The sequence below is a fragment of the Gavialis gangeticus genome, unplaced genomic scaffold (genome assembly GCF_001723915.1).
Source record: "Gavialis gangeticus isolate Ggan-Ray unplaced genomic scaffold, GavGan_comp1, whole genome shotgun sequence".
Classification (NCBI taxonomy): domain Eukaryota; kingdom Metazoa; phylum Chordata; order Crocodylia; family Gavialidae; genus Gavialis; species Gavialis gangeticus.
Genome location: NW_017729022.1, coordinates 98,107,288 through 98,122,993, shown reverse-complemented (window position 1 = coordinate 98,122,993; position 15,706 = coordinate 98,107,288). Strand labels below are relative to the sequence as shown.

General features: G+C 45.0%; 1 protein-coding gene across 4 annotated transcripts in view; it reads left to right on the top strand.

Moving 5' to 3' along the window:
• Positions 1-15,706, top strand: part of LMNTD1 (lamin tail domain containing 1) — a 128,128-nt gene that overhangs the window by 43,230 nt on the left and 69,192 nt on the right. For all 4 annotated transcript variants that reach the window (XM_019515693.1, XM_019515696.1, XM_019515695.1 and 1 more), the window contains one exon: positions 8,184-8,275. In XM_019515693.1, the coding sequence (XP_019371238.1) occupies positions 8,184-8,275 (92 nt within the window). The remainder of the gene's footprint in view (positions 1-8,183; positions 8,276-15,706) is intronic.

Genomic DNA, 15,706 nt, shown 5'->3' with positions numbered 1-15,706 from the left:
TTGGTGTCAGGTAGCAGGAGGGTAAGTTCCTCCTGCTTGTTTCCCACATCAGTAGGACTCCGACATCAATGAGACTGTCTGAGTGTGTGGGTGGGTGGTCAGTTGTATTGTGGGGCCCACCATGGAGTAGGCAAGTTGGGATGTCTGGCTGACAGAAAAACTTTTTAATTTGTGAAAAGAAGTAGAGCAAGTTCCAAGGCATGGGGCAAGAGTGAGGGGGCACGTTGGCCAGCACCAACCAGAAGTGCTGAGAGGGCGCCCCCAGCCATGGGAAACAGTGATAAGAGCATAAGCAGTGTGTGGGGAGAGGTATTGTGTGGGTGTGTCTGTAAGCCCCATATAGGAAAATATGATTGAACAGTAGGCATCAGCAGTGCTAGAAGACAAGAGTTCAAAGGTGGGGGGAGGCTGTTTTGTTTGAGAAGCCCCAGTCATGTGGCAGGAGTGGGGGCAAGCAGCAATGGGAAAAGGCTCGGAGGGCCTATCCAGGGAGGGGAGTTCTCTGAAACACTGCGCAAGAGAGGGCATGTAGACCCAAATGAGACCTAAACTGAGAGAGAGGCCATTTTTTCTGACACATTACATCCTAAGACCAAAACTACATTTTACTTATTTTGCTGTACCTACTGGACCCAGCACCCATAAATGACAGTGCTCCTTTGTATGTGGATGGAGAGTAGACTGAGCCCAAGTAAGGTAATAACAAGGTAATAACATTGCAGAGCACCATCAATGAGGGTATTCAGTATGTTAAGCTGTACCCTGCACCAACAGGTCCCAGGAATGTTCCCCTGTGCCAACTACTCTCAGAAACTGCCAGCTGTTCCCAGTTAATACACTATGATCTGGAGAAGTTGGTATTCAGGTGGTAAAGGATACGCTCAAAAAGATACCAGGTTTTACAGACACTCGTGTGTGTGTGTGAATCTTCAGCAGAAGCTGCCCAGCTTATTGAAAATTGCCACAAGCTGCCTAGCTTGAACTCTCACCTCAACGGGACTAGCTGAGTGGAGGGGCGGGGGAGGGAGAGGGGACATGGCCATTGGCAAAGGAGCAGGGTGAACAGTCTCGAATGGGTGTGCATGGAATATGGAATAAGGGGGGGGGGGTGAGTTTAGGTTGTAGGTGAGCTCTTAGTGCTGTGCTGTGAAACACTTTCTATTTGACATTTTCTAATAAAATGAAAAGTCTATTTTTAAAGCGTGACTAGGCTTTTTATCCTAAATATTTATTTAGAACAAAGTTTTGCAAAGTACTCCTTTCGAAATGCCTGGTTGAATTCAGGGAGGGAGCTATTTAGACAACAAGCTATACAGCTTGAAATCCTACATCAACCATACTGCCTGGTTTCATCTGGAAGATGGCAAAACCCCTCTGCATCTTGCCTGTGAATGGCTGAGGTCAGAGACTGTCCTCATTCTCTTAGGCAAGGGGGAAGGAGAGCTTTTTTTGCCCAACAGCCGCAGCCCAGGTGGCAAGCAGCAATGGCAAAAGGCTAGGAGGACCTGTCCAGGGAGGGGAATTCTGGGAAAAACTGCACTGTAGCAAGAGTGAGGGAGCTAGGGAGAAAGAGACATCAGGGCTTGTGCATTCCTTGAGACATGGCCAGTAACCAGGAAGAAGGGTGGGTGTGTGTGTCTGTCTGCAGCATGAGGAAGTGGGAATGAGGCCCTTTCCTGTTACAGTTAGTCTTGAAAGATCTCTGGGATGAGTTAAAAGAAAATTATGGATATTATTTAATGAGCTTGGGTAATGAAAGAGAGTCACTGAACACTTAAAATGAGAGCCATTTTCTCTGACACATTACAAATCACTTTACATGGTGTTTTAGAAGAAAGCAATAATAAGAAACAAAATAAAATCCCAAACATTAGGACATGGGTGAAAAATGAGAATTTAAACAACACAAAGAACATAGTGACTTCTGCAGGATCGAATGGTATTGGCAGAGATTCACCGTCATATTGAAGAAACCTAAGAAAAAAGAGCACTAAGGGAAATGGACTGTCCAGATTTTTCAGGGATGTGTGAACAGGGCATTTTCTCTAGGCTGTCTCTTTTGCAAGACAGGCAAAAGAGTTACTTAGTGTATGGGTTATGTATACCAGAGGTGTGGCGAGTACAGCCAGATTCTACCCCTCTATGACCCCTGAGAAAGGGAAGAAAAAAAATGAAAAGGTAGTTTGCATTGAAATACTTATGAAACACTGGAACAAAACAGATAGGAAATTAGGAAAAGATAACATATCTGATAGCTCCCTAACAGTGAATTCTAGTAGGGGTGTAATTCCAGATGTTCAGGAGGAAACCGTACCAATAATATTAGTTATTCCCCAGAATTGTTCTGGCACTGGGGAATACTGTTAAGGCTGAAGATACTAGAAGAATGCCAATGGAAGAGACTTCTACATAGCTATCAGTCAACAAGACAGAGTCTATCCCTGGTGGCAAAATGCCCCGCAAAGCATCTTGTCTCCTCCCTGCTCCCTCCTCTTCATTTGGGAAATGGTACCCCTATCGTTTGCATAAAGCACCCCTGCAGGGCAGGGCAAAAGGGAGGGCCATTGCCCAAACACCACTGAGGATTCATTGAGTGATTGATTTGAATTTGTTTACATTAACGTTGATTTAAAATTGCTAAAGCACAATTATGGTCGTAGGGGTTGATGTCAATAGAGATGCAGGGAAGAAGGAGCTAATAATAAGAGCCACCATACAGGAGGGAAGAGGGAGATGAGGGCCTTTGCCTTTGCTGAGGCTTCAAATGACAGTCTGAAGGTTGCAGCAGTATCTGCATTTAAATCTTCCACTGTGGAGGGCTTGTTCATTTGCTGAGACATGGTCAGTATGCAGGAATGAGTGCCTTTGCCCACCACCCCAGTTGCTAAGGAGAGGCCTTGGGTGCTAAAACCTGAGAGAGGAAGACTGAGTGTGTGTGTGAATGGATTATGTATGAGGGACTAGAGTAAGTGTACATATGTATGTATCATATATTAGGGGTGTGAGAAATGGGCCGTATTTGATTCCGATTCAGCCTGAATTGGGGACAGTGATTTAATTCGTTGATTCAGATCACTGTCCCCAATTCAATTCAGCCAAATCCGAATCTGAAGACTTGATACTGATTCGGAGAATCAGCAATTTGGCCATAGACACAGCTTTAAATGTTTTTTCTACAAGTGTGGGAGGGCCCTGCACATGCTTGGTGGCAAGCCCAAAAGTGGACCGGAAGTAGTTCCAGTCCACTTCCAGGTCCGCCACTGAGCAAGATCGGGGGCTCCCCTCTGCCACCCCCAGGCTCAGCGATCAGCTACAAGGGGACCCTGGGTGCCCCCCCCCAGACCCAGGAGGCACCAGTCGCTGAGCCAGGGGAGCATGGGGGAGGGCCCCCAGTGGACCCAGAAGTGGACCAGAATTGGGAGGAAGTGATTATTACCAAAGGAAGTATCTGCAGGAAGTACCATGCTGAAATAACTTGGTTTTCTCCTTTCTGCTTTTATTCAGTGGTTTGCCGGTTTTACAGGGAATTCCCCTCTTACAGGAGAGGGGAATCACAGTCCTAAGGGTTAACCCTGGGTCTCCACTGGGTCACCCTCTGTATTCGGCAGAGGATCTCCGGCCCCTTACTTGAGACAGCAAGTGAAGTAGGGTGCTTAGTTGCTTGTAGCGGCAGTGCAGAATCAATGTCCACAGGGTCCCTTCCACGTCCTCTGCCCTGCAAAGGGAGTCTCCGGGCTTCTCAGTCATGCCTGAGTCCTAGCCCGCTCCCCCTGTAATTGACAGAGAGAAAAAAGAAAAAAAAGAAAAGTTTCCTTTTGTTCTATTAAGCCGCTAATTGACTAATTAGTGGCTTGTTACAAACGCAGCTTGTTTCCTTTTGTGTGCGGCTTCAGTGAGCAGGGTCCACGGCTCTCCCGCGGTTGGGGCTTGCTTTCTCAGCCCTTAGTGTCCCTTTTCCTTGAGTTCCTGAAGTCACCCAGACTCTTCAGGGATCTGGGCGGGGTCTTCCCTCCCGCTGCCCCTCCGGCTCAATGGAGCGTCCCCGATTCTTAATGCAGAGCATGGCTCCAGCCCGTGGCCCGGCTCCACTTCTCCCCGCACTCACCATCACTCCAGTGGACTCAAGGTAAGATCAGATGAGATCTGGATCCTGAGATCCCTCTAATCCAGTGCCAGGGTCCCTCTTGCAGCTCCTCTCTCTCTCTCTCTCTCTCTCTTTCTTCTGTGGTGCCCAAAGGCACCTTTCCTCATCTTCCTCTCCTTTTTATCCTCCAGGGTTTAGCTGCTATTGGCACCTGAGGGCCAGGGCCCGCTGTCCTCATGGTGTCATTATTTCCAGCTGCCCTCTCTTCCTTAACAACAGGGTCTTAAGGAGAACCCTGTTACATAGAGCATAAGACTTTGTATTGTAAAACCACCATGCATTCTCTCCAGCCCTGAAATGGTGGTACCCTTCCTGTATTAAAGTTGGGGGGGCATGAGAGGCAAGAAGGGGGAAAGGGTGTATCTTCTACCCCCCATTGAATACTTGCCTTGCAACTTCAGGACTTCATGGTGTAGGATAGCTTGTGTAACCCAGGCGGTACTCCAAGAGGTACCCTCTGTCCAATTGAAGGGACCAAAGCAGGTACACAAGCACTGTGGGAGGTGTAGGGACTCTCCTCCCCCTATAGAGCAGAGCCAGGCCACCAAAGGGGACTTAACCATATACCTTTTAATACTGGGAACATAACAGGCATAAATCAGAGGGTATAGTGGACACTACAATGCCCCAAGGGGGCAGGATTCAACAAAGGTTAGACACTTACAATCATTGACAAAGAACAAGGGTTAACAAAATATAAAACACAAACAGCAGAACAAACAATACGGGTTGGTGAAATGTAAAAAGGCACAAAATGCAAAATGTCAAATGATAAGGAAATATAGGGCCTTGGTACTTGGAGGGGGAGAAAGGGTGGGGAAACACAATGGCTCCTTTCCACTGCAAGAAGATTTGCTTCTTGTTATCTCACTCACCCCAAGTCATCTCAGCTTGAACCCAGATCTCCCATGCGGTAGGCAGGAATGCTGCCACACAGCCACCGGTAGTGGCACTGCTCAAGCCTGCTAGGGGTCTTGACCTTCCCGGAGCCCCAGCCTCATGTCGAGCTACCTGGCCTCTGATTGGAGGAGCTGGAAGCAGAGCTGGGAACCCCTCAGGTCGCTGCTCAGATCCTTCCTGGAGCGGGGGAGCCTCTCCTGCTGGCTGCAGCCTCTCATAGGGGATCCTGGAGCCCAGTGGGGAGCCTCTCCTGCTGGCCGCACACCGCGCTGCTGAGGGTCCCACTGCTGCCTGCAGGTCCTGTTCTTTCAGGCTGTTCTGGGGCACTGCTCCTGCCCCACTGGCTCAGCGCTTGCCAGCTCTGTGAAGCTCCTTCCTTGTTGTCCCTCGTTCGTTTCTCCTGAGTTAGCCCACGCTGCCCCTTTTACCCCCCTCCAGATGACCCAAGGAGCCAATCAGGACATGGCGGGGTGAGTCTCTGGGGCCTGATTGGTGCGGAAAGGGAATCCGAAGTCCTTCAATCATCTTTTGCCCTTTCAAAACCCCTGGACTAGGTCACTGCCAGCTAGCCTGTCACACTTGCACCAACATTCATTGCAATTAAACCCTATTTACATGAAAATTTAAGTAAATAATGCAAGCCACCCTCCCTCAGGACACAGCCACTTACCTATGCATTGTTTGTGAAACATCTCAGGGTGTCCTGTTTCAAGTGTTGCAAAAGCAGTCTCATCCTGCAGGAGAATGCTGCATGGATATCAGCAGCCCACACTGTTGTCAAACTGGTTGTGCCACCAGCTGCAAGTGTCCCACTAGGCTGAGTCCCACCTGCCTTAAAAGTCTCTTATTTGTGGATATGCTGCACTGCACCAGAGATCAGCAGCAAGTACTGAACTGGTTGAACTGGTTGTGCCACCAGGGACAAGTGTCCTGCTGAGCTTCGTCCCATTCTCTGTGGATAAAGTGTACACACCCTGATCCCTGTTCCACAAATTTATAGACCCTCAAGGGGGCAGCTTCCCCCCTACCCTGCCAGCCTTGTTTTGGTGTAAAAAAAACAACAACCCAGACAGCCTGGCACCAGGGTGGAAAGCACGTGAAATCCCTCGTGGGCTGCAAAAGTTCATGAAAAGCACAGCCCAAAAAACAGAACTCTTCCCTGTACAAAAAACAGTGGGGGAAAAATGTGCAGCTTTGTAAAGTGGGTGTATGAGAGATGCAATGCTTGTATACACTTTTGTAACCCTAAGGTACCCCACACCCAGCACCACATCCAGCACCCGGTGCAAAAAGCACACAGAAAAAGCAAGAAGCAGCCAGAATTGTGAAAGGGAGGCAGACAGGATGCTTTTGCAAGGAAAGATTTTGCCCACCAAACCCCCAAACACCCAGAAAAAGCGAGGGGAAAAAGTGGATGAAGTCCTTTGGGAAGACTCTCCTGGGCATTTCTTGTCCTAAAACACTACGTGGCAGTAAGTGGTACTGAAAGGGCAGGAGGGTAAAATTGTTCTGACATGCCCCCTATTGCATTTTACTAGCTATAGCTTAATAAACCATTATGTGGTAAATCCCATCCACATTACTCATTTAGTCATCATAAACTAAAAAGAAAAGTAAGCCACAAACATTTTTGGGAGAATAAATGCTGATTACATGGACAAGCACCTCATGAAATCATCAGGCAGCTACAGATGAAGTGAAAGTCTTGGATGTCTTTATACATGCTCCAGATATTGGGGGAGGAGTGGCATGGAGGTGCTTTAGAGTGGCTCCAAGTGTCTCATGTATTCAGTGTCCCACACTTCAAAATGGCAGCAGGGGCACTTTAACTAAAGCTCATTCGATATGCTACAGGTGCATGGCAGGAGGCATGATTGTGGGATTGTGCATTAGATCCTATCACACCTTATTGCCAGTGCAGGAGGAGCCCAATCCTGAACTCCCCCAGCACAAGCTCTTGTGCCTGGGAGCACCCTCAGTTCAGGAACTTCAAGCTGTGGGGGCACCCCATGCACCCTGTACAGCTGGGAGATCACTGCAGTGGCAACCTCCTTTCTTCAGGGGTTTCATTCACCCCTGGGGTGGGGGGACTGCCGGACCCTAGAGGGGTTCTCCCACCCCCTGGGCTGGGAGATCATAGCTGCACCCTGTGGAAGCTGGACCCAGGTGGGTCCAAGCACTGGGAGGCACACTGGGGCACAATTGTCTACAGTTGTGAGATACTGGGTTTCTGCCAGTTACAGAGTGCTGCTGAGATTCAGAGTACACAGCTGCTGGGGCTAAAATTTCTCAGCAATTGCAGGACTCAGCCCTGCCTGGTCATGGTGCACCCCTGTGGCTGGGAGCCCACAGCTGATGGGGCTCCCAGCCACAGGAAAGACCCTGCCACACGTGCAAATTAAAGCTAGATAGCAACCAGCTATAAAGTTAGTACACATTTTTGAGGTCTAACTTTATAGCTTGTTGGAACTTTTTATTGTGTGATAAGTACTTTGCATGTGTAGCTGATCTCAAGGTAATTGTGCAATCAACCAGTTACTTGTGCAATACCAATAATGTGTAGAGGGGGCCTGACATGACAGCATGCAGTAGAATGGGCAATAGTGGGTGTGTCTACATGAGATGCTACTGCACAGTAGTTATTGCACATTTAGTTAGTACTTGTAAGTTTATACAAGTACTAAATAAATGGGCAGTAACTGGAGTTACTGCATACTAGCACTGGTGAATACCTTAAAGTGATTCTACTGCACTCAGGCTGCTGCTCAGTTAGTATCTCATGTGAATGTGCCCAGTGAGAAGGAAAACACTGCCGTTACATAAGCCCCTGCACACTCAAGGGCTACTCAAGCACTGTCTTAAGTCTTTATCAAAAGATTTGAGTTTGATTCCAAATCTTCATCTATTCCAAACTCTTCATCAGAATGATTAAAAGAGTTTTATTGGTACATTAACATAAAGGCATCTTGCTGACAACTGTGAAATTCTAGGTGACTTGGGACTTATCATCATATGCCTTTTATTTACAACTTTTTCTATGAGCTGAGGAGAGAAATAGGTTTCCTGTTGTTGACCTTATTATCAAGTTTGGCTTCATTTAAACCAGTGTATATAGATAATTGTATTTTTCCATCCACAGGTACTCTGTATGTAGGAAGCAGCCATGGAAGAGGCAAAACCATTGCATGTTCTCGTGAAAAAAACAGTAGAGGGTCCACTAGATCAGCAGGGGTGAGTAGAGACTAAGTGCTGTTTTCAGTAAAGTAAATTAGTGGGTTTTGGATAAAAGGTAAGAAGAAAACTGCTTAATTTTGTTGGAAATGCTCTTCTTCCTTTTTCTAAGAGTTGGGCCCAAAGCATGTTGATTTAAATCTGAATTCAAACACAGCAACTTGGTCAAAGCTATCTAATGTACCTATAATAAAGCCTGCTTCATTTGGGTGCAGTTAAATTCACATTTTAAGACTGTGAGCTTTATTTTCATTTACACTGAAGTCTGCTAGGGAAATGGAGCCCTGAAGTAAATGTCCTTTTAAGACAGCTCCATGTTTATACTGTTCAATATAAAGGCCCAGAATTTAGCACTGTATTAATAATGGCAACTTCAAGAACCACAAATTGGTAAATCCATTGGATTTAGGTCACATGTTTCAGGTTTACCTCTAGGTTTCGCAAAGAGATGGGGTAGTAGTGTTTTGGTTGGGGTTTTGGGTTTTTTGTCTTTTTAAGGACCAGCTGCACGATTTATTGGAATATAGAATGCTTTCTCTTAACTAACAGGCACACCAGATGCTGGTGATATTAGGGGGAATGCACGGCTCCTACAGACATGCAGGGAACCTGCTCTGACATGCTGGAAATTCAGTGCAGCAGATTAATCGAGCCTGTTGGAGCATGGAAATTGACATGCTCCAACAGCCTTCCATATTACATGTATTGGTGTCCCCATGCATCCCCATGCTGAAAAAATGGGGCACTTTAAAATAAAATACGTCAGATGAGCTTTAGTTCAAAGTGCACCACTGCCATTTTTTCAGTGCAGGGGCGCTGGTACATATGAAACTCGGGAGCTTTTAACTAGTGCAGTTTGCCAATTAAAGCACTGGGTGCCACATTCCAGACCACATGTAAAAATGCCTTTAGATATTGCTTTGATATCATATCTTCATTTCTTAGGACTGATCCAAAGGCTGTTGAAATCAGTCTGTTTGGATCCTTAATGAATACTGAGTAATACTATTATTAAAGGCATATGGAATAGATATTATTGTTTTCCAAAGTATAATTTATATTTCAAGCACTGTATACATTATTCATAGTAGTGGAGTGTCTATTAATATTAACGTCAGCCACACTAGTTACAATAGACTGGAAATGGGAAGTGTCATAGGATTTTTTTTTAAGTGCATGTGCATGTTTTTAACTGTTAACATGAAATAGGGTTCTTGTCCCAGGTATACATGTGAGTGAATAAATGCATCAATGACTCGATTTTCTGATCTGTAAAGCAGTGGTAATAATACTTCTCAAAGTACTGAATATGTTTTATAAAAGCAGTTCTATATATTTAGATTAAAGCCACTTTTGAAGTGCCAAGTATTAGTGTTATTATTAGTAACACTAAATGAAATGCTCTTTGATCATGAATCCTGCTCTTGCTGAGAAACTACTTGAATTAAAATAAGATGAACGTCCATCCAGAAAGGCTGTTCCCAAACATTTGTTTCTAATCTCTAGGTTTGCTAAGTGGTATTCAGGGCTTGACTGAGAAATTCAACCTTTGAGCTATATCTAAAAGTTAATTGTGTGACTTTTTGGAAATTTACAGATGAATCTCTTTAGTTGTGATATGTAGCCTAATTCTTATCTCCATAGCCAGAGTCTTAGGGTGAAGTTACATGTTACACTTAGACCATAGTAAGGGCATTTAAAACATGAGCACATTAAAACTTGTTAGCTTGTATTGAATGTCCTCTGAGCATCTCAAAGTTATGCCACTTCAGGTGAGCGTTAACTCTGGGCTATGTTACCCAACTCATGTTGAATAACTTCAGTCCTGTCCATAGAGGTAAAACTAGCAACTCGCAGTCCTTCATAGTCCCAGGATATACCACTCCCACCTTTCTGCCCCCACCCATGGCAGGGATAGATCACAGGTTTCCTGGCTCCTAACCACACCCCGATCACCAGCTCTCTAGTGGCAGTGCTGGCAAGAAATGGTATTGACTCTTAACTTGTGACTGCTCACAGTGAACACATCTACATGTGTTATTAATGTGCTGTAAACTTCCTGTGCAGTAAAATACTGCATAGTAAGCTTTCCCCAGCAGAATGTCTATATACGCACCCATTGAGAGCAAATTTGCTGGGACTGGGACTGAGAAAATGTCCTCACACTTGGCTTCTGCTCCAGTCAGCAGATTGGAGCACAGGGCTTGGAAGCAGCTGCCTGGAGGAAGGGGCAATTTCTCCACCCCATGCTGTCTGGGTTAATCAAGAGAAATTAGCACCCATTCAGCAGTCTACATGTGCACTACTGCACAGTAATTACTGTGCAGTTAATCTGCTGCCTGTATTTACAGGTAGTAGGCAACCGTGCAATAGACTAGTCTACTGCACAGTAAATGCTGTGCATGTATAGATGGTGATGCTTTAGTGTGCAGTAGATTAGTCTTTATAGCTGGTTGGTATCTAGCTTTAATTTGCTTGTATAACAGGGTCTGGCTTCATGTGCCTCCTAAACCCTGCCCCTTCCTGTCAGGTGATTCTCCAGTCATGCACAGAGGTTTCCATTCTGGGCCTGATGACTAGTCTGCTTTCCCTGCTAGAGCTTAGCTCAGATCCCTTTAGCCCTTTTCTTTTGGGCTGCCTAGACACTTACACTGGTGCAGTTTACTACTCTGCCTACATTTTCTGGGAGAGTTACAGTAAAGTAGTAAAGAATCTTGTGTAGACACACCCAGTATGTTCTAACTTAACACTGCTTAACATTCCACAAATTTTGAATGGTTTAAGTATAACATTTAATTTAATTGAAGAAAATGTTTTTCGTGGCAGACCTAGCCTAGATTTGTAATCCAGTGTTACCCCAACTTCTGCTCCTATCCACAAACAAAAGCCTCTGACCTGAGAGTTGATCAGCTAATTAACTCTTTTTTTAAGACCTGTCTTTGAGTATAAATAATGAAGTGGGTGCTCCCCAGACCATACTTGCACGAGTCCAATGTTTCAGTCGTCTGCTAAGCAGAAAATTCTGAGAGGAAGCAGAGCTTCATCTGTCCCAGCCCAGCCCTCAGTAGAGTCCCAGAATTCAGGGGCCCAATGCAGTTAATCCCATATAACGAACTTTTCCTTGTGGGGAAACTTACCACTAGATCACAAAATTTATATCAGTATAAATTCCTATGTGGGCACTGTCATTCCAGAGTAAAAATATCTTTTTTCTGGTTTACCTTTCCAAGGAACATAAAATATTCTTATTCTAATGGGGTGGTGGGAGGGAACACTACACAGGAGGATAAACCATATTGAGCTAGCAGCATAACTATAGTGGTAAAATTATGCAGGTAAATTATCACATAGGCTAGCCCAAAGTTGTCCTTTCAAAAGGTTTCAAAGTGTACGTTCCCTCATATATTTATTTTTAAAGGCAGCTGTCTTTGAGGACTGGGTAGGTTAAGTGATTAATAACAACATTCAGTGCCTTTCAGTGTTTGTTTCTCTAGCCTTAAGCAGTTTGCCTCATATTGCTGCTAGGGCTTTGGGGTCTGCGCAGCTTTTTTATTCCCCCTTCATGCCCCTTACTTCCCAAAATAAGGCAGAATGACATCCTTGCTCTAACAGGACTTCTGCCTCTATGCTAGCACTTACTTTAATCACAGAAGTTCACCTTAACTGCTGGCACTGCACTATACTTGCTCAAATCTGCTTCCAAGGGCTAGAATCTGTTTAAAGTGCTGCTGCTGGCCCCTTTATACTGTTTGCCTGCATTCTCCACCAACTGTAGCAGGTTCAGGATTATTACTTAGCTCACAAGGTCTTTAAATACAATATAGTCTTTTGTTCCCAGAAATATCTGTCCCACAGGCATATTCCTACATCAACCAATGCTCAAACATTAATAAAAACACAGTCTACAAAGGGTTAACTCACAGGTCTGTGTCCTCTTCAGTCCCTGAGAAGGACTTCTGGCTTACTACTGCTTCTTCCTCACTGCAGTCTTTTCCTCTCAGGCTGGCTATGTCTTAGCTTTCTGCTGTGGTGCTGCGTCTCACTATCCCATAGCCCTTGGGTCTCTCCCCAGACCCTGAGTCCCTGGTCACTAGTCAAGCTACTCTCCCTCTCTCTGACTTTTTTCTCTGGGAGCCTTTCAATTTCCTGTCACCACTAATTATCTCTCTCAACTGGCCCAGTCCTCCTGAGCAGCCTGTACTTCGTGTCACCACTCACAGCTGACCTGTAGCCCCTGGCTCCAACAGCTTCTTACAGTTTCTAATTCAGATCCATCCTGGGCTGATAGTGAATGAGTGTCTGGGGACTGCATTGAAATTAACTGGTAGTTTCAGTTCCTGGTAGGCAGTTTTCCCTGTCATAATACATTAGCCTCTTCTGCTTGCAAACTGAGTAGATAGCTTAAAAACTAAATGGGAAAGGCTGTGAACAACTGTACCCTTTTGGCCCTTGAAGACCCTTGGCCCTTTTGGCTCTTGCTCTTTTAGGGCAAGATAGAAACACATTGTTTGAATGGGGTGAAGTTTGGGTTTTCATGGCCTTTTAATAGCCATAAATTCCTTTTGAATTGAGTCAGGGTGAAATAGGATCCCATATGCCCACCTATCTCACAAAGACCTGTTCATATTTTACTACGTATTGCAATTGACTTTTCCTTAGGAGGAGGAAATTCAAAACTAATGAACAGTAGGATCCCCTGGGGTGTGGTGTCCAGCCATCAGCTCTTAGGAGACAGAGACAGCAGCTTGTAAGGCATCTTATCCACTTTGAAGAGAATTAGATGATTGGAACTTCAAGCTATCAACTTCTCAAGGCAAGAGCAAAACACTGATGTGGTTCAGGTGCTTGCCAAACAAGGGAAGAGGGAACAGTTCAAAGCAAAAAGACCCCAAAACCAAAGCCAAAAGTATGCTTATTCTTTACCCTGGTACTAGAAAGTACTAATTTCATGCTCCTTCAGTTCAGCACAACTCCTGTTCTTGGGAAGTGTGATAGCACATTGTCAAGAAACCCTAATTAAGGAGGGGTTGCATTTGAAGACACTTTATCTTGACTAAACATTGTCCTTTTTTTAAAGGAAGTTTAATTAGTTCCATGCCACATGGATATCAGAATTTGGAAACCAGTAAAAATGTAAGAAATATTGTTCAGATAATTGATAGGAACAGAACCTATTTAGGCAATCATCCCAAAGCAGTTTTCTAACCCTATGATACAAAAGTGGGCAATTATTTGGACTGGAGGGCCACTTAAGCAGTTTTGGTGAGTTATTGAGTGCCAGGGGAAGTATATGGCCCAGAATTTTGGTGAGTTGTTGGGGGAGGGGGAATTTTGACCTGGCCTTACCTGATCCATCTCCCCCCCAATAATGGCTGTTTATACCATTCATTGCAGTGGTGGGGGAAGATGTGCAGGGAGATGCTTACTAATCCTATCCAGCCCTGCCTCTGCCTCACGCTCACTGCTGGGGGTGTCAGGCAGAGTTGGCAGGTGGGCAGGCAGTGTGCACTCAGCTATGCAGATGGGATGGGGCCATGGGCAGGCAGGGAGAAGTATCTGGGAGAAGAATGGGTGGGGCCAGGGCTGGGATCATGGAGTGGTGACAGTGCGAGGCCAGGGCTCAGGGCAGAGCCACAATGTATTTCCCACATGAGCAGAAGAGATCATTAAACCCAGGCTCCCACAACTTGGGTGTGTGCTGTAGCCACTGAGCTACTACATAAAAGAATGATGGTGGCAGTAACATTCCTTCCCATCTCAAGTTGTGTCTTAAAAGAGGGTATGGATCCATATCACATTTTGAAAGTGAAAGCTCAAGTGTCTAATTCTAGGCACATTAACCATGAACATATATCTGGAAAATATTGTATTAAAAGTTAGTAAATGCTGTATTTACTCAAATATAAGATGAGATTCCCCCCAATCAGCATGGGGAAAAGGCTTTTTGTCTTACAATCACATTCAAGGAACCCACATTAAATACATTGTCTATTGTTAAACTACTGACAAAAACAGCATGTACTCAGTAATCAAAATCAACTATGAGGTTGCTTAAATACAGCAAACCCTAAACTTGACTTTCAAACACATACCTTATATAGAGCAAACATACAGACAAGAACATGCAATAGGAATAGGTTACAACTGCCTGTCTAACTAAGATATATAGTAGTGCCCATTGTGCTTAGTCCCTCTCAGTGCCAATTCATTTTCAAGTCATGGTGAACCACTGCACTGAATACATTTTGACTCCCTCTTCACTTCCACAGCTGAGCTGTGCCTTTCTTTTCCATTTCCAATCATTGCTGTTTCTTCATCAGCCTTAAAGTCCAGCAAACAGAACCAAAGGAGCTCCACAAAGTTCACCCAGAATTCCTCTGTTGCCCCTTTCTCAGCCTTTGGTTGCCTTATGCCTCATCTTCATAAAAAAAATTTTGGAGGATCCCAGGACTCAAATGTAGAACACCCAGTTCCAGGCATGAGTAGGGGGTTAATTAGCACATGCCTTCTTTATTGGGCAGTGGTGATGAGTGATGAGTTTGACACCCCTGACTTAAACTGTTGCTACTGCTGTCATTGTGCTCTATTCTCTGCAAAGCTATACAGATGTATTCCTCATAATTGCAGACAGAAGTTTCAGAAGGCACTCTGTTTTGAAATGCCTTCATTTGATTCACCTCACCTCATGCAGATTTTCAGATTTTCACCGTTAGCTACAAAGGACCAACTCTTGGGACCATCATAAATTCTAGTTTATTGGATGGGATGTGAAGTTACCAATAAAATCATAAACGCAAACTTTGAGTTATGGGTGGTACTGGTCACCTTAGCACATACACACCCACATGCACTCACTCATTCAAACCCATGCACTATAGTGTATAGTAGCTGCTCTAGTGATTGTGAGAGCACTGGTGTCAGTATATCTACCTATCCAAGCCCCTGGAGTCTGCTGTTGATCATCAGCTTCCTTCAAGGTGATGTCTTCTGCAGAAGGGGGTCGCCTGCTTGTCCTTCCATCTCAGTAAGTCAGGTGCTGGATGAGAGGGTGCCACTCAGGGTCACGCTTCACTGCCTCTTATCCCTTTCTGGTAGACTTGTATGATCCCCAGCATCATCTTGACAGCCCAATCCGGAGGTCACTGTCCCACATGGGCTTTAAGTAGTACATGACAGCTGTTAGTCACAGGGGTCTCTGCCTGCTGATGCCTGAAGTTTCAGGAGTCCACCCTTGACTTATTGACTTAAAGGCTGTATTGTCATGGGTTACAAGACTAGTCAGTAGGGTGAGTTCTCAGTTCTAGGAATTAGTTTCTTCGCTTGATTACCTTAAAATGGCTTGTAGAGTAGAGTTTTGTTTGTAGATCAGAGGTAAGTTCCTCTGGCTAGGCTATTGTCAGTTAACAGCCAGAGGTACTTGGTTTGTCATTC